The sequence below is a fragment of the Eurosta solidaginis genome, chromosome 1, assembly GCF_040869045.1.
Source record: "Eurosta solidaginis isolate ZX-2024a chromosome 1, ASM4086904v1, whole genome shotgun sequence".
Lineage (NCBI taxonomy): Eukaryota > Metazoa > Arthropoda > Insecta > Diptera > Tephritidae > Eurosta > Eurosta solidaginis.
Window position 1 is genome coordinate 9,734,750 of NC_090319.1, and position 20,283 is coordinate 9,755,032.

The 20,283-nt window shown below is 33.7% G+C and overlaps 1 protein-coding gene across 1 annotated transcript in view; it reads left to right on the top strand.

Moving 5' to 3' along the window:
- kra (basic leucine zipper and W2 domain-containing protein kra) overlaps nucleotides 1–20,283 on the top strand; it is a 78,094-nt gene continuing 57,811 nt past the window's right edge. The window contains exons 1-6 of the mRNA XM_067779458.1: nucleotides 1–181; nucleotides 16,136–16,207; nucleotides 16,276–16,452; nucleotides 16,538–16,638; nucleotides 17,404–17,542; nucleotides 17,977–18,142. Of these exons, the coding sequence (XP_067635559.1) occupies nucleotides 16,147–16,207; nucleotides 16,276–16,452; nucleotides 16,538–16,638; nucleotides 17,404–17,542; nucleotides 17,977–18,142 (644 nt within the window). The 5' untranslated portion in view covers nucleotides 1–181; nucleotides 16,136–16,146. The remainder of the gene's footprint in view (nucleotides 182–16,135; nucleotides 16,208–16,275; nucleotides 16,453–16,537; nucleotides 16,639–17,403; nucleotides 17,543–17,976; nucleotides 18,143–20,283) is intronic.

Sequence of the window (20,283 nt, forward strand, 5' to 3'; positions counted from 1 at the left end):
TGACAACTTTCCTAGTACGAACAGTACGAAGTCAAGCAGTAATAAAGTAAAAAATTTTTCGTGAAATTTCACTTCCCGTTCTGCATTAAACCAAAGTAGTGGTGTGTGTTAATAATCCAGATTAGATTTAAAAGTTTTATTACATTTTCTCGGCCGAGCTAAATTTTTTTTTGTTTTAATTGTAAGTATAATATACGTAATTGATATATAAATGAGTACGCTTTTTATCAAGATCTTGCACTTTGCGTAAAAGATAAAGAGCTGATTCACCAAGATGGAGGTCGAAGTGTGTCCATATAGGGTGCGAGTGTGTATGTGATAAAAACTTGTAGCAGTATGTCTTGGATGGCAAACTGAGTATCGATATAAAAAGAAAGGTTGTAAACGAAAGAGATTTTAATCAATTGGGGAAAAGATTGTAAGTTAATTACTGGTCCTAGGGTGGTTTGGTTGTACAGTGTTGAACTGGTTGAGACCGAGGGCCACGTTTTGGAGCCTACGCAAATGCAACGTTGCGTATTGGATTCGCACATTGAAAATGGCGGTGTGAAGCACGAATACAATCGGTTCATTTTCGAATATCGCAGGAGCTGCCAAATCTGTTTTCAGAGATAAATTCAAGGTGGCAGCATTCAAACGTTAGTGAAAATTCCATGTACTTTGTTATCAGCCGATTTCCCGCAGTTATTTCTTCCTGGCTCTTCCATGTATACATTTTGAGTTTATCAATGTTAATACGTATATTTTACAGAATTTCGGTTTAATTTTAAGGTAATAGTCTAGTTGAGGGGTCGACTGCTAATACGCTACCAAAAATATCGAGAGAGGTGTCAAAATACGCGTATTAACCTCGAGAACAATAATCCGAAGGCGGAAAAGAAATTTTATCTGTTGGGAGATATTTGCAGTTGAAGTTGGCGATTTTCATGTGATTGTTGTTATGTTACTACCCACAAACGAAAGGGTAATTGTGCAGTTTAGGGGCCTCACCCTAAAATTGGGCCTTTTTCTTTGAGTGAGATATCAAAAGACGCGTATTCACGTCTAGATCAGGAATCCGAAAGCGGAAGTTAACTTTATTTACCCGTTCAAAAGATATTAACGAAAAACCGAAAAAAGACCCGGGGGTGGGATCCATAGTATTTTTTCGCGGAACACCGTTTTGCGTTGGCGGCCTTGGGCTGCGTTTATAAAAAATAACCCTGGGCTACGCCATGCCAAGTCCGGGTGTGTGGTATAACCGTGGCTACCGCCACTGTGATGCACAATTTTTTATGTGGGTACAACCATATATATAAATAATAGTTACGTTCCATTGAGACTTGAGCGAGATACGGATAGAAATTTAACATGCAAATGCAACAACAACGTTGTGATCCTGATATTTATCTGGTTCAATTTCTGATCCGTATAGCAGTTCTGTTCGTTTCGTTTTCTGTAGTAGATTTTTTGACAGCTAACCACTTTTGAGTTGGTAGCACTCATAGCTCAACTATATGGTTGGCTCATCTCTACAGCAATAACATACCTTTGTTCCCATTGCCAAAATTAGCGTGTTGGTGTTAGACGAATGGAATGGAATGAAAACATAAAACTTAGCAGAATTTGTAAGTAGTAAGAAAATGTAAATTCGTTTGTTTCTTTTTAAGTTTGCCATCTCCTTCTGACAATCCCTACTCCAGTGAAATGAAAAAAATAAAATCAGCTGGTGAGATGAGCCAACCATATAGTTGAGTCATTGTAGCACTGAACTAAATACGTGTACATCTGTGAATACATAAAAGATCTCGCCATATTTAAAAGCAAAAACACTGAAAGAGTAAACAACTTGAAGATGATGTAAACAAAATAAATAGTTTGCTTACGTGCGAAACTATTTAAATGTTAATAATTCTATCAGTATCTTAAAAATTTTTTTACGTTTCTTCTTATTTTCTACAAAACAGATGTTTTATATTAGTGCTGCCAGCTCTCATAAAGTTGATCCAGATCGTTCCAATGAGATTTGAGCCAGAGCCAGAGCTCGATAAACCAATGGAACGGCCCAAATATTTCTATATAACTACTACTGAACTGTGCAGCCTGTCAAACATTACAGTACAGATATACAACGAGAGAAAAGACAAAATCTCAAGGCTGTCGTTAAATTTTTGTAAACAAGGGGTTTAAATATATGTATATTTCAGCAAGCCATCTTGCTTCTATCAATAGATATTGTATATTAGGCTATTTCGTTCTCAAAGGTTAGCAAATGTTTATGTTAATACGATGTTGGGATTGTCTGTATATGTGGACAATGTTGTTCGTTATATTGCTGGCTATGTTGTTTGGAAGGTACAAAAGAAAATAAAATGTTCCACATGTCTAGGGCAATTGATAGGTGAAGAAATGCCTTTACTTTCATCGCACAAAAATAAAGGTCCGTTTGTCGCACCATCTGTGAACGTATGTAATATTTGTATAGTGTCAGATAAAGCTTTAAGACAAGTTCTCAAGGCATGCCCAATGCAAAATTAAGTTTAATAAATAAATTTTTCAAAATACAAGAGATGCATTCTCCAATAGTATTATGGACGATCACATAGCCATCGAAAATTTATTTAACAATGACATCTCTAATAATCACCGGACACAGCTGTGTAAGGAAGTAATAAGTTTTTATTTGGATATTCGTTTGTGTTTTGAAACGAAAAAAGCACGGACGAAAAAGAGGTTGTTAGAAAAGAATTTACAGAATTGATATTATTTCAACACCAATAGCAGCCATCCCATGACTCATATTTTGTTTACTTCATCAAAAATTTACTTTATTAAAAAACTCAAAATAAGTAAAATTTTAAAAACGTTTATATATCGTTTGTTCAAGCTAATTCACTTTAAATTATTTTTGAAAACATTTAAAGAAATGCTTCTTGGGATGTATGTATAAGTATATTTTTATACATGTATATTTGAAATTTTTTCATTTCAAAAATATGAATTCTTCGCCTTGTTTTTTTTTTTTTTTTACTATTTGTGTAAATAATGTACTTTGTATGGCTGCAGCCCATGTTTAAATAATAAATACATCAAGCCTTGCAATGAATTTGTGGCCTTTTCATTGTTTAATCGACTAAACTGAGATTTATAACAGTATGCAGAAGTTGGGTAAAGGGGATAGTGACCCGTTGTAACCCCTTTAATACTTTTTTTTACACACGCTATTACAATTCACTAACTAACAAATCCCGAGCATGCGCAGAACATGCATTTGCACAGTTTCAGCAAATAATGATTGACAGAAAATTTGCACATTAGGAAGATAGGAAGGTTTTGATATAGAAGTATTATATATATGGTACAAACACAACAACAACCACATGAAAATCGCCAACTTCAACTGCAAATATCTCCGGACAGAAATAAAAATTTTCTTTTCCGCCTTCGGGTTATTGTTCTCGAGATTAATACGCGTCTTTGGATACCTCACTCGAAAATCTTAGCCCAACTTTAGGTTGGGGCCCCTAAACTGCACTACTACCAAAAAAAGTGTGCATCACCGTGCCGGTAGCCACAGTGGTAATAGTCTAGTTGAGGGATCGACTGCTAATACGCTACCAAAAATATCGAGAGAGGTGTCAGTATTAATAATCCAAAGGCGGAAAATAAAAATTTTAACTCGTTCAAAAGATATTAACGAAAAACCGAGAAAAGCCCGTGGGTACCTCCGAAACCGGGGATGGGACAACAACCACATGAAAATCGCCAACTTCAACTGCAAATATCTCCGGACAGAGATAAAATTTTTCTTTTCCGCCTTCATATTATTGTTCTCGAGATTAATACGCGTCTTTTGACACCTCTCCCGATATTTTTAGTAGCGTATTAGCAGTCGACCCCTCAACTAGACTATTACCGCCACGGATATACCACACACCCGGACTTGGCATGGCGTAGCCCAGGGTTATTTTTTTATAAGCGCGGCCGAAGGCCGCCAACGCAGAAAGGTGTTCTGCGCAAAAATACTATGGATCCCACCCCCGGTTTCGGAGGACCCGCGTGTCTTTTTTCGGTTTTTCGTTAATATCTTTTGAAGGAGTTAAAATTTTTATTTTCCGCCTTCGGATTATTAATACTGACGTCAAGACGCGTCGTTTGACACCTCTCTCGATATAGCGTATTAGCAGTCGACCCCTCAACTAGACTATTACCAATTTTAAGCTCTGGACTGATATTGGGTGGGATATAAATTAAGGGACCATTTGGTTTTATTCGTAAACCAAAGGGGTTTAACCTTTTATAACTCGCTGAAGATAGCATGCCTTTTGAACCGCCATAGTGAACATTTGTCAAAGCGCGAAAATCAGCCATCTTGAACATCCTTTAAGGCAGTTGACGGATAAGATCCCTGCAAAAATCGCGAGTACTCCAAGCATGCATGTATGGAGTACTCGCTATGGACCAAGCGAGTGCTCCAAAATTAACCACAATTCATACAAAAAATATGGTCCAAATAACATTGCGATGTCCTAGGACCGGACCATATACTCCAGCTCCGCATTACGTCAGAGTAATCCATGGAGTACCCACAGTCCAATAAACATCGTGTAGTGATTACAAACGTTAAAAACGAGCAATGATCGGCTTACAACATGTTCGTGTAGAAACATGAGTTGGTCCATCGCTGCATTACAGTGGAGTAGAATGGTAAGTACTCCAGTGGACCAGATGGTCCAACGATTTTTGCAGGGATATGAAACGTGTTTTGTCCACAATGACCAAAATTTCTATCACTCAACTGTCTTCATCTTTGACTGACTTCTTGCACACGTGTGTGTGATTTGTGGACTTCTTGTACCATACTACAGGTCTACAAGTAGGATTATGTAGCAGCACGCTCACCTGATAAAATGCTTGTTCGTTTTTTTTTGTGGATGCTATTTCGCACTGTTGTACTTAGGTCCAAGTAAAGTTTAGTAGCTGGTAACGAAAACTGCGTAAAATTTTTATTGTAAAATTACAAAGAAATATCCTTATTTACTTTCAAACGAGCACTTAATTACATCTCTCTTTAAAATCCATATTAACGTAATGGTAGCACCAAAGGGTGATTGAATTTTGAATGACCAGACTATAAAGTCAAAAAAAATCTTAACCCTTTCAGCAAATTTTTCAACATAGGTACTTTAATTTAAAATTTCTGGAAGATTTTTAAATCAAACATACTCATTTGCGATAAGAACATGGCAGTAGGGTACACGTACACTTAATAATAGTATTTCGCAGCTTACAAGCCCATCTTGTTGTAGTGATAAAGACACCCCGACGGTTTTGGGCACTGCTACTATATCAACATTCAAGTTGATATTTTAAAAAAATCTTTTATTTTGATTTTAAGTATAAAAATTTATTTTTGTTTATTTTTGAGTTTAGATATTTTCCAACTAATTAGAATTTTCTTTTTTTGAAGTTATTCAAAATTTTAAGTTAACACGAAAACTCAATTAAAATTATTTTAAAAATTAAAGTAAAGAGTACAAAGTAGTTAACAATATATCAACATTCAAGTTGATATTTTAAAAAAATCTTTTATTTTGATTTTAAGTATAAAAATTTATTTTTGAGTTTAGATATTTTCCAACTAATTAGAATTTTCTTTTTTTGAAGTTATTCAAAATTTTAAGTTAACACGAAAACTCAATTAAAATTATTTTAAAAATTAAAGTAAAGAGTACAAAGTAGTTAACACTATATTTACTCCCCCTCCAAGAAAATTTAAAACAAACAAATTATTAATTAATATTAAATGTAACCTTTTTTTGTTTTTTGTTGTTTAATGTATTTGTATTTAAATTAGTGTTAATAAGTATGTTTGCTGGTTTAAGTAAATCAATTGAAATATTTTTAATAGTATTTTTGTATTGAATTGTAAATGCTTTATGTTTCTTAGAGATAACTTTAAAAGGTCCTTCATAAGGTGATTCTAAATTAGATTTACGAAGAACTTTAACAAAAACATACTCACAATTTTCTAATTGTTTAGGAACGAAAAAATTTTCTTTATTATGATGAAAAACTTTAGAACGAACAAGCGAAAAATATTCTCTTATTTTATGAAGAGCGTCATTAGAAAAATCATGTTCTTTATTACTATTTGAAATAATTAATTCACCAGGTACTCTAAGTGTTTGGCCATAAACAAGTTCAGCAGATGAACATTTTAAATCTTCTTTAATAGAAGTTCGTAAACCAAGTAGAATGAATGGTAAAATGTCAGACCAATGAACCGAGTCGTTTGATGCTATAATTGCTGCTTTTAAAGTTCGATGAAATCTCTCTATCATGCCATTTGCTTGGGGATGGTAAGGAGATGTATGAATTTTATGAGAACCTAAAAGTTTAGTTAATTCTGTAAAAAATTTTGAGGTGAATTGTGAACCTTGATCTACTGTAATATTTAATGGTATACCAAATCGTGGTATATAATTTTGAATAAAAGCTTTTACTATAGTATTTGTTGAAATATCTTTAAGCGGATAAGCTTCAGGCCAACGTGAAAATCTGTCAATAATTGTTAAAATATAACAATTTCCATTTGAAACTGGAAGAGGTCCAACAATATCCATATGAATATGTTCAAAACGGCCTGATGGTATTTGAATTTTTTGGATAGGAGATTTAGTATGTCTTGAAATTTTGGATTTTTGACAATTGATGCAAGATGAAGTCCAATCGTTAATCTCTTTACGCATGTTAGGCCAATAATATTTATTTTGAATTAATTTTCTAGTTGTTCTTATACTTGGATGAGATAATGAGTGAATTTTGTCAAATATAATTCTTCTCATAGAATGTGGAACATAAGGTCGAAAAAGGTTGTAAAGAAGCATCACACCATATATTTAAATTAATAACTGGAATATGAATTTCTTTTAAATTATTTTTAGAATTTTGATCAGAAATGGTTTTTTTGTAAAAATGTATCAGTTTGCTGTTCTTTATATAAAGTTTCTAAATTTATATCTTGAGTTGAAATTGTATTTATTTCTGGAATACGGGAAAGTGTGTCGGCAACTATGTTGTCTTTTCCACGTATATATTGAATATCATTTGTAAATTGAGCAATATATTCAAGATGACGTAGTTGACGAGGAGATCTATCTACTTTAGAATTTAGAACATGAATTAAAGGTTTATGATCAGTATAAATTGTAAAAGTTCTACCTTCAAGAAAATGTTTAATTGAATTATAAATTGCCAAAAGTTCACGATCAAATGTTGAATATTTAGTTTCTGTTGTAGTTAATTTTCTTGAAAAATAAGCTAAGGGTTCTAGTATATTATTGCTAGTTTGTTGAAGAACTGCTCCAATAGCAACATTTGATGCATCTACTGCTAATGATAAAGTACCATTTTTGTCGAAATGTGTAAGTAAAGTATTTTTAGCAAAAAGTTTTTTAACATTTTCGAAAGCTGTTGTGGTTTCATTTGTCCAATTTAATTGTTTGAGTTTGTTTTTAATTGCATGTGTTAACATTTCATGCAGAGGACTAAGTTCTGTTGCTAACATTTTAATATATCTGTGATAGTAATTTATCATACCTAAAAATTTTTGTAACTTATTTATACAAATTGGTTTTTCAAAATTTGTTATAATTTCAATTCTATCTAAAGATGGTTTAATACCTTCGCCTGAAATTTCGTAACTTAAAAAATTTAATTTATTTACACCGAGAGTACATTTTGAAGGTTTGATATTTAAATTATATTCTTCAAGTCTTTTGAAAATTGATTTTAAATGATTTATATGTTGATCTTCATTATCACTGGCAATAAGAATGTCATCAATGTATGTAAATACAAAATCGAAATCAGAAAATACTTCATTAATAAAGCGTTGGAAAGTTTGAGCACTGTTTCGTAAACCGAAAGGCATTCTTACGAATTCAAACATTCCAAAAGGGGTAGTTATTGCAGTTTTATGAATGTCTTCTTCTGCCATTGGAATTTGGTGGTAAGCACGCACAAGATCAATTTTGGAAAAAAATTATTTGTTTTTTAAATCAATTGTTAAATCGTGAATATGTGGTAAAGGATACCGATCTGGTGTAGTAATAAAATTAAGTCTTCGATAGTCTCCAATCATTTGGTTCTTTTTTAGGAACGAGATGAAGTGGAGATGCAATAGGAGAATTTGAGGGTCTGCATATACCCGTTTTAACTAAAAATTCAAATTCAGCTTTAGCAATCTTAAGTTTGATTGGATCAAGACGTCTGGGTTTCGAAAATGGTAAAATACCTTTTGTTTCTATCCTGTGAACTGTATGGTGTTTAACTTTTTTAGTATAATCTGGTTCACACGTAATAGATGGAAATTCATTAAGTAATTTTGAAAACTTATTTTCGACAATAGGAATTTCGAGTGAGAAAATATCAGAAAATCCAGAAGATCCAGTAACTTTAATTTTTGTAGTAGAATCCATTATTTCTTTATTTTTAATATTGACAATAATTCCGAATTTTTCTAAAAAGTTTGCTCCTAAAATTGGTGTATCAATATTCGCAATAATGAATGGAAATTCAAAATCTCTTCTTAAACCTAAATCAATTTTAAGTAGTTTTGTACCGAAAGTTTCAATTGAAGAACCGTTTGCTGCGGTCAAAGTAAGATCCGAATTTCTTTTATAAATTTTAAATTTAGAAAAAGGAATAACTGATACAACTGCGCCGGTATCGATAAGAAAATTGAGTTTATTGAATTTATCAAATATGAATAGGCGACGAGTAGGTTTAATAATAGTTCCATTATCCGTCACCGTCATAATGGATCGTTTCAGTTTAAATTTTGTTCGCAATTTGAATTATGATTTTGATTAAAATTGCATGGGGGTATACATTTAAGAGCGTTATTCTTAAATTTTTTGTGATACCAACAAATAGTTGTTTGTGAATTAAATTTACGATTGTTTGAAAAATTTCTTGATCTTGAAAAATTTCGAGATTTAGATCTATCTCTATCTTTAGATCTTGAACGGATTTGTAATTGATTAATATCATTAGAAATTTTATTTAAATTTTGATAAATAGCCGTAGTTAATTCAGTTAAATTTTTAACGCATTGTTCTAAAATATTATTATTTATACTTGAGACTACAGGAGATTTGGAAGAATGAGGTTTATTGATTAAATCAAAAAGTTTGTCAGCTAAAATAATAATTTCATCTCTGTTTTGATTATTATTGGAAGTCAAATGAATTTGTATTTCTTGTGGTAATTTACGAATCCACAATTTAAAGAGTAATTCTTGGCTAACTATGGAGTCAGAACCTATAAGTGATTTCATAAATCTGAATAATTCAGATGGTGAACGATCACCAAGTTCAGTTTTTGAAAATAATTGTTCTAATCGTTTTTCTTCGCTAAGAGAAAATCTTTCACATAAATTTTTTTTGATTGTATCATATTTATTGAAAAGAGGAGGAGGGTTAATAACGTCAAAAATTTTAGAAATAGTATCTCGTTGAAGGGTAACTAGAACATTTTGAAATTTTAAATTATCATCAGTGATATTATTAATTTCAAATTGTCCTGTAAAAACCAGGCATCAGGAGAATCTTGCCAAAATTGTGGTAATTTAATAGATTTAGTAGAAGGAAAATTTGTAAAGTTATCTTGTCTTGAAGTATCTTGTGTTATATTAGAGATGTTGTTTTGTGTTGTATTAATGTTAGAATTTTGAGTTGTATTGTGAGTCATTGTGTTATTTGTATAATTGTTGTTTTGATTTTCCGAATTTGTAAACTTACGGGTTCGTATTGGTGAACGTAGAACCATATGAAAAAAAAAAAAAAAAATTAAATGAAAAATTTGAAAATTAGGAAATATTTAAGATTTTTTTTTTTTTTTTTGAAAGGGAGTTAACAATTTAAATAAAATATTTAATTTTATATAAAAAATAAGTAAATTTAAATAATTTATATTAAAATTGTTAAAATATAAAAATAATCTTAAAATAAATTTGAAAGTTAAAAGGTTTAAAATTTTAATTTAAATTATAATTGAAAAATTTTAAATTTAATATTAAAATAAAAATTATACTTACATAAAATTAAATTTAATAAAAAAATATTAAAATTAATAAGTAGTTGATTGATGATTGTTTAAAAATTTCTTGAAATTAATATCTGTATTGTTTGATATCGTAAAGCTTTTAAAATATGCAATGGCTTTGTTGTTTTCTTTGTAAATCTCTTAATTTTCATCGTGATGTCTTCATTTTTAATCTGTTCTTGTGTGTATTGCGTGCAAAATTGTTGTTGTGGCTTGGATAACCCAATCGTTGTAAATGTTTTTATTTTGTTTACACACACGTTTTTAGAGTTCTTTATTAATTAACAAATCGTAAACAAATTTTATTTTGTATTTTGTTTATGTTGCATAAAATTCATAGAATGCTTACTAGTAAATTTCTGTTATACGTACTTTTATGTTTTTAATTTGATTTTCAACACTTATTCTTTGTTTTAATGTTTCGTATATATAATTTACAGCGACTGTTATATGAAATTTGCACAGAATGTTGTTGTATTGCTTCCTGTTCACAAATGTATAGGGAACACAAACATAGTTAAATTATATACACAAGAATTTCAATAGTGCTATTTATTAAATTTTTTATTCAGTTAATTTTTCAGCGCGTACTGCATTATGATCACGTTACTATATATTGCGAAATCACATAAAAGCAAAATAAATTCGTCTATGATCCAAGTTGATTTTGGTTTTAAAGTTCGTTTAAAAGTTGTAGGATCATTGGTAGGATCGCCAATATATCAACATTCAAGTTGATATTTTAAAAAAATCTTTTATTTTGATTTTAAGTATAAAAATTTATTTTTGTTTATTTTTGAGTTTAGATATTTTCCAACTAATTAGAATTTTCTTTTTTTGAAGTTATTCAAAATTTTAAGTTAACACGAAAACTCAATTAAAATTATTTTAAAAATTAAAGTAAAGAGTACAAAGTAGTTAACACTATAGCTACAACAACAATAACGGTTTTGTGGAGTTTTTTCGAAGTTTATGGTCCTTTTCCGAACATAGATCCAGTTCGTTGCGGTAATAATCTGCATTAGGGTACAAGCCCGAACATTACGGAACGATTTAATATGACCACTTTGAACCTTTTAAACAATCCCACCCCTAGGTTCCTGGTGAGGTTGACGATTGGGTTGCTGGGGCCGTAAAGCTATACAGTTTTTCATTGCGCTTATTAACATATCCTCTTACAACTCCATTTAGATCATAAAAGGTAGAAATATGAAACATCACAAGGTGGGAAGATTGCGGGGCGTGTTACAGCAGCGAGACAGGAAAGTAGTCCGATGTTTTTTTAAAACGCAGCTTGTGGACAAAGACGGAAGCCATTTTCCCCGTATTCTCATAAATATTGCTGTCACTCAAGCTAAAATGCAAAAAATAAACAAGTGATAAAATGCTACATGCACCACATAGGGTTAATTCGTTTCTTTGACATAATAGTCTCCTACAAGAAAATCATATTCAACTGTCAATCACCATGATAAAAACACGACATATAACTAGAGTTGGGATTCTACCGGGTATTTACCATTTTTATAGGTAAATACCAGGAAAATACCCGGAATATTCCTCTTTTGTATCGTTTTTTAGGCATTTAAAAATCATTTGAATCGAGGCTGCTTAGAATTACAAATCAGCAATTAAATTCATTCATTTGAAATTAAAAAAATTTTCGTTTTGATTTTAAACAAACAACCCAGCAAACACTCGGAGTCAACAATTAGTATGAAAGGAGTCCAAACGTTCGATCGTTTGCACTCGTTATGAACTCAAGTCTTAGACAGGCCTTCCGACATCATATATGTATATATGAGCCTTATGGGCCTAATGTACTGCTAATTTTAAGTTCTTTAATGGCACTATTTCAGGACTTTTAGGAAGAATTTTTGACACATATCCGAAGCGGAAAACATAGAGGAGAAAATTGTTGTGATAAAACTCCCATGAGAATAAAATAGAAATGAAATAAGTATTCGTTTTTGTTCCGGAGCTGCCTAGTTTACTGATTTTAATATTTTTCGTTTGTTCATAATTTCATCAAATTGGAGTTGTTGTTGTTGGGAGCGGGATAGGGGATCAGAATATACCCGCGGTAGGTATGCCTGTCGTAAGAAGCGACTAAAATACCAGATTCAAGGGGCTGTGTCGCGCAATCCTTCAGGTTGCCAGCGCAATATATAGCTTCTCCAAACCCAATTGTCAACCTATCCGCGGCGAATCCTGTTTCACTAACAGACGATGCTCTGGCGACCTCAAGCTTCTCGTGGAACTTGGGGGTAGGGAGGGTGGGAATGGCCTGAAGGTTTAGTGTGGCCACATAAATCGTTCCCGAGATGGTCCGGCTAGCACCTTAATGGTGCTATGGTACCGGAGCGTACCGGATCTGTATCCGGCAAAGGACCATCACATCGATAACACTCCCCAAAGCCTTCGGGGAGCAACCTTATCGCTACAACAACAACAACAACCCCGCACCCACTCCCACAACCCCAACCCCCTCCCCGTGTATCCTTAATGTGTAGTCTGAAATGTGAAAGAACTGTTAGCCGAAAAAATATGTTCAGCGAATGTAGCGGAACAAATTTGTGCTCAGTTATTTGACGTAAAATCCCAACCAAAAATACTCAACGGTCCATTCAGAAAACATCACTCAACAATTGATCAACACCTACATACATATGTTCGCTGAAAGCACCCCATTTAAAGCACGGGTACTATAGGATAGAAATAATAAGACGTCAGTTCGTACTTTTTGCGAAATACATTTGTAATGTCCCATTTTCGCGCTAATTTTAATTTGCTGGTGGTTGGCGGACATACGTTTTTGGAATTTAACCTCGTCATTTAGCTGTGTTATAACCACTAAAGCGCTCCCAGAGCAAAAATCTTATATTCGATTAAAATTTATAAAGAGCGGATCTAGCCTGTATAATTTCGATGGGTAAAAACTCCACTTTTTTAGTGGTACCCTAATATATAAGTATGGAGGCACATTCCTATGCTATTAATTGTCGCTTTTGTGTGGAAACGTTGACCTCGTTTGTCTTTGCACATATTGTTTTCGTTTTATCATTTTATAAATTTTATTCAACACTCAGATTGCGAATTCGGTACAAAGATTAATAAATTGAAATGAGAATGGTGACAAATAACTCACAACAACATCATAGTCATATCGCTAAAGCAGCTTAGTGAGGTTAACTTGCATTTCTAACTAACTGCAGTATCATTTTGGGTTGGTGTAAAAATCACAGTTGGTAAAAATACTTGTTAAAATCTTGTGAAAGTATGTATTTTTGTTCTTGTGAATAAAGTTTGATTACTTTCACCTTGACGCTTAGCTATTCCGATTATAGCTATAACTATAGCTAAGCTAACTTAACCAAACTGAAGTGGGGTGAAGTGGAAACAGGTTTTCTCGCCGCATGTGTAGCTGCTGCGAAAAAAAAACAGCATTGCTCATATAAAGGCTTGGTTTTTCAGTGCGAGTTTGAGTTTAAACTCCCGTTAAAGTTGACTAGAGTTTAAACTTGCCACTGTTCGATCCCTGCAAAAATCGCGAGTACTCCATGCATGCATGTATAGAGTACTCGCTATGGACCAACCGAGTGCTCCAAAATTACCCACAATCCATACAAAAAATATGGTCCAATTAACATTGCGATGTCCTAGGACGGGACTATATACTCCAGCTCCGCATTACATCAGAGTAATCCATGGAGTACCTGCAGTCCAATAAACATCGTGTAGCGATTACAATCGTTAAAAACGAGCAATGATAGGCTAACAATATGTTCGTGTAGAAACATAATTTGGTCCATTGCTGCATTACAGTGGAGTATTATGGTAAGTACTCCAGTGGACCACATGATCCAACGATTTGTGCAGGGTAGTGATCGTTAAAAACGAGCAATGATCGGCTTACAATATGTTCGTGTAGAAACATGAGTTGGTCCATTGCTACATTACAGTGGAGTATAATGGTAAGTACTCCAGTGGACCACATGGTCCAACGATTTTTGCAGGGATAACATAAAATTTTGCTGCCCATCTCAGCCTAAGCGGCCGAAGTGGCAGGGTTAAACTTCAGTCAACTTTAACTGGAGTTTAAACTCGCACTGAAAAACAGGGCTTTAATATTAACTTCTTGGTTACATTCCATTATATATATAACAAGTAAAGGTGTCTAAGTTCGGGTGTAACCAAACATTATATACTCAACGTGAGCTTCAATTGTACATTTCAGATAAATTACTTTCCTACATAACACCTGGCACCGCCCGTTTAAAAGAAAAATGTCTCCCCATTTCCTCTTACAGTAAAACTTGGTAAGTGAAATATCATTCATTCAAAACTATTTTTTGACATGGCTCAATCAAATTTTTTTCGATACTGATGATTTTGATATTGAAAGTCTATATCTATCTCCATTCCTTTATACCTGTACAACCAACCGTTATCCAATCAAAGTTAATATACTCTATGTGCAAAGCACGCTGAGTATAAAAAACGGTAATTTACAAATGACTGCTGATTAATTTTGCATGTAATATTGTAACAAAAGTCAGCAACCGGACAGTTTTTACTTATGGCGTTTTCTGTTCTAAATATGTTCCCCTGTCAATTGTTCTCGGTTCTCAGAAGTATGTGTGTTCATTTCACGTAGTATTTTCATCTGAATAAGAAAAACATCACTTACCTACAATCCTAGCAGAGCGCCAAGTAACCCAATTCAAAAGTGAGGGTAACACCAGTGTAACACTTTTTCCAGAAAAGAAAACTCCATTAGATAAAACAAAAAACTAAATACCAAATTTATTCAAGGGGTTGTGAAGCGCAACACCCTTTCAAAGTGTTGCTAGCGCAAAATGTAGGTTCTCCAACCCAATTGTCAACCTCACGTACCCGTAGCGAATCCTGTTACTTTAACGGCCGGGGCTCTGGCGACTCCAAGTTCCTCATGGATCTAGGAGGTTGTTGTTGTTATAGCGTTAAGGACACTCCCTGAAGGCCTTGGGGAGTGGTAGGGCGGGATGGCTTTGAAGGTTTCATGTGGTCATACTAAATCGTTCCCGAGATGGTCGGGCTGGTGCCTTAATGGTGCTTGTTACCGGAACGTACCAGATCTGCAGCCGACAAAGGACCATCAACATCGATAACACTCCCCAAGGCATTCGGGGATAGTCCTTATCGCTACAACAACAACAACAACAACATTAAACCTTCTAGGCCGTTACTCCGCTCCACCTCCTAGTTCCATGGCAGACTTATGGTCGCCAGGACCTCGCCTGCTAATACATCATATTTTTAGTAGGATTCCCCTCGCGTAGGTGAGGTTAACAATTGGGTTGCGGAAGCTTTAGCTATAAAGCTTTGTATTGCGCTTATCAAACCCTTGAATCCCCAAATACTTAGATAAGAGCTTCTATCGTAACTTTTAAATGAGTGGAAAGAGTTAAATTTCGCAATTGGATTCTTATAACTGGCAGTTATGCGCATCCATTGATACACCTTTCGACCATATCGGACCAATTTTCGACATGAACAATAAATGGCCTAGACAGTCTTAAATTAGTAGAAAATATAGTAAAGCGCCGAACGCCGCCGCGCCGATACCCTATTATGGAATTACATATGCTTATCTCGATTACTTGTTGCCGTTGCGATCTACCGCTTTTTTATCTACCATTTTTGGAATAACACTCATTTGAACTACATTTCATACACACATCACATCACACACGCAAACTATAAGTGAAACAACAATCTTTCTTTTTAAATTAAAGCAAATCGCAATTGACCGAACCGTTATAAATTAGGAGCTATTTCGTTTGAATCTTTTAAAATTAGTCAACGGTTCGCTTATAGGAAACGGTTAAAATGAAAAGTGCCCGGTTACGGAGGGTTTTCCGATTACTGGAGTATCTACGCTAATATTAAATTTATTAAGAGTATGAATGAAATAGTTAAGAGAAAATGTAGTTTACTTGATTACATCAATGGCACCAAAAAGGTTAAATCAATTTCTAATAATTTTTATTTTTTTTATTTGCAGCAATTTATTGTATGAGTCAAAAAATTGAAAGACCAGTACTATCAGGTCAGCGCATCAAGACCAGAAAAAGAGGTAGTTTTTTTGTGCCGGCCAACGCTCTGCATAATATTTGTATTAATTTATATGTGTTTGTTAAATAGATGAAAGAGAGAAATATGACCCAACGGGATTCCGTGATGCGGTCATTGCTGGTCTCGAAAAAACTGAAGGTGACTTGGAACAAATCTCAAAATTTCTAGACAGCGCAGGTAACAAACTCGATTATCGTCGCTACGGCGAAGTACTTTTTGATATATTAATTGCTGGTGGTCTCTTAGGTGCGTCAAACAACTACATATATACATATGTATATATAAAATAATTTATATATTTCAATAAATAAATCAATTTTTATGTTTACAGTTCCTGGAGGATCAATCTCACAGGATGGCGAGAAGCCACGCACAAGTTACTGTATATTCGAAGCAAACGAAGACATTGAGACGATGCGCAGCCATGAGCAGGTATTGAAAAGAGTTTTATAACACATATTCATATTAGTATGCATTTAAATAGATCAAAATCTTCTGAGTGGTTCTTCAACCGAACTAAAGATCTCTTAGCTTGCGACAAGAATATTTGTCTCATTGAATTGTTTCAAATAGATCACAATTGTCAAAATAAAAGTTAAAAATGTACTCAACTAGCATACATATTAGAGCCATCTGCTGACGCGCAATTCAATTGCACAATGTTGCGGCAGATGGTGTCCATCGTATGCAATAATAAACGTAACATAATTACTTGTCTTTGATTCGTTTCATCAACCTGCTAATCGGAGATTTCATATGTTGCGACAAGAATATTTGTCTCATTAAATTGTTTCAAATAGATCACAGTTATCAAAATAAAAGTTAAAAATGTACTCAACTAGCATACATATTAGAGCCATCTGCTGACGGGCAATTCAATTGGACCATGTTGCGGCAGATGGTGTCAATCGTATGCAATAATAAACGTAACATACTTACTTGTCTTTGATTCGTTTCATCAACCTGCTAATCGGAGATTTCATTTGTTGCGACAAAACTATCATGTCGCTATTTTGTTTGAATAGTATCGTGAATAAGCATCGAAAAATTTTGTTGTTCATAACTTTGTTAGAAGAGCAACTTCTTTTTTGTTTAAAAAACAAAAACATCCTAATAATGAATTTATTCACACAAACCAGCGAAATAAATTCTTAACAACATATATTTAATCCAATCATCATGTTTTTTTCATTTCAGGTATTCGTCAAGCTTATGCGTCGATATAAGTACTTGGAGAAGATGTTTGAAGAGGAAATGAAGAAGGTACTTGTCTTCATCAAAGGTTTTACACCAAGTGAACGTACCAAACTTGCGCGTATGACAGCGCTCTGGTTAGGTAAGTGTTGCAACATAGCATTCGAAAGATTATAATTTTTTATTTTTTTTGGCTAAGTAAGGATCTGGGTTTTTTGAGCCTTTTTGTGGGTTTATTTCACCAACTATCCAAATTTGGTTCGAGCAGTTTTTATCCAATGTGGGAACTATTTACTAGTTGGAATAGTAAATATTTTTGGTGTACTGACTTTTGAATATTAACCAAATGCAAAAGATACAAACCCAAAAACATTTTTATTTACTAAACAATGATTTTAATTTATTATTTACATTTTCTGGTTTATAAAACTTTTACATTGCTCTTGAAGTTTATTAACTATGTAGAACTCGTGAGCTTGTATGAAAAGTCATAAATATGAGTATTGAAAAGTCCAGATGCATATAAAGTAACGCAAATACTTATTTTATAAATTAAATTTTTTTGCATATTTGCAGTTAATGGTTCTATACCCCCGAATGTGTTGTTGGTACTAAACAACGAGCATTTGATTAAAGATGGCATTGCTTTAGACTTTCTTATCGAAGTTTTTGTCGCTTTTAAGTTGGAGAAGGGTATGGCATATCTGGTACAAGCTCTCAAAAAGGGTGGACTAGAAAGCAAGTAAGTTAAATGTTTACTTATAAAAACTTAAATTAAATATGCCACATATAGCTTTGAAGGAAGTTAACTAAAAAAATAGACACCTAAGGTTTCCACGATTCAATACTGATCTATATGTGTACTCGAATCTATAATCATTTCTCATTTAACCGAGAAGTCTAGTAATAATGAATAAAATATAAATTTTTCAAATGATCGATGTTGAGATCTAGGTATGCCAAATGCCTAGCTCGGAGCTGTCGTGTTTGCTAGAGAGTACAAGAGAGTACTCGCTGTTGTTGTGGTTTTTGTTTTTTAGCGATAAACATTTCCTGCTAAATATGTATATGATGATACATTCATATATGTAACAAAATACCCCTCGCGTAGGTGATGTTGACATTTGGGTTGCGGAAGTTGTGAATTGTTCGCTCCGACTCCTTACTAACTAACATGATCGTTTGTGCTCTGAGGCCGTTTTAGGCATAAACTTATACCTTACAAGAATATATTGTATTAAGGAAATTAAAATACATTGTGCTCACTATTATAAACAATGAATCTCTCGATATTTCACATATTTTAATTAAGGCAGTTCAGAGTTTTGTGCATATGATATTGGAAACGTTGCAATAGCAAATATAAGCTACGAACTGTGAACAACTTTTTTCATTTTTAATTTTTTCTTTACACATTGTATTTTGCCCGAAGTATTTCAGGTTACAAATAATATTATCGTCCGTTAATTTCATTAATTAACTTTCCAGTAAAAAGTTTTGTTAGAGTATTTGGGTTTCAACTGAATTTCAGGCACACACATTTTTTGTTTTTTGTTTTGTTATATGGAATAGTAATTTCGCATACTAACTGCGGATGACTTTGATGCGTGTAAAAATATCGTTATATCAATTTCGTTGTACAAGTATGCAAGAGCAAATAAAAACATTTTTGGGTGGCCAAACTTCTTTTCACCATAGAAATATTGGCCAAAATCGTTTTAACAATGAAAACAAGAATCCACTCATGTATTGGAAAATTTAGTAGTAACTTGAATCATGTAGTAAACTGCTGGGCATTAGAACACCATACCCCAGCGGGTTAGGGGGTTAGAATATACCCGCGGTAGGTATGCCTGTCGTAAGAGGCGACTAAAATACCAAATAGATTCAAGGGGTTGTGTAGCGCAACCCTTTCAGGTTGCCAGCTCAATGTATAGCTTCTCCAAACCCAATTGTCAACCTCACCTAGCCGTGGCGAATCCTGTTACATTACCAATACAATACATTTTTTAGATGTTATTGAGTTAGAAAATTTCTCTATTAGTTAGTAGTGCAGTTTACGGTACCCACCCTAAAGTTGGGCCAAGATTTTCGATTGAGGTATCAAAAGACGCGTATTAATCTCGAGAACAATAATCCGAAGGCGGAAAAGAAAATTTTTATATATGTCCGGAGATATTCGCAGTTGAAGTTGGCGATTTTAATGTGGTTGTTGTTGTGTTCGTACCCACAAAAAAAATTGTGCATCACAGTGGCGGTAGCCACGGTTATACCACACACCCGGACTTGGCATGGCGTAGCCCAGGGTTATTTTTTATAAGCGCGGCCGAAGGTCGCCAACGCAGAAAGGTGGTCTACGCAAAAATACTATGGATCCCACCCCCGGTTTCAGAGGGACCCGCGGGTCTCTTTTCGGTTTTTCGTTAATATCTTTTGAACGGGTAAAAAAAGTTAACTTCCGCTTTCGGATTCTTGATCTAGATATGAATACGCGTCTTTTGACACCTCACTTGAAAATTTTGGCCCAAATTTCGCTGGGTACCGTAAACTGCACTACTACCCTCTATTATTCATCTCCAAATGGTGCAAAATTTGGAATTTACTGATTCTTTTTATAATAAACTCTTTAAACTCCAAAGTTGGATTTTGTGGCTCTGTCGCCGAAGCTAATGGTCGAACGTTGTCGCTGGGTTTTCGAAGATCTATTTGCCCAGAGTGTCTCAGCTTGAAATTATTATTGTCTGTTAATTTCATTAATTAACTCTCCAATAAAAAACAAGTTTCTATTACACTTGCGAAAACGTATGTATTTTATTCGGGCTTCAATTGAATTTCACACACTCGAAATTTTTTTATATGGAATAGTAATTTCGCATACTAACT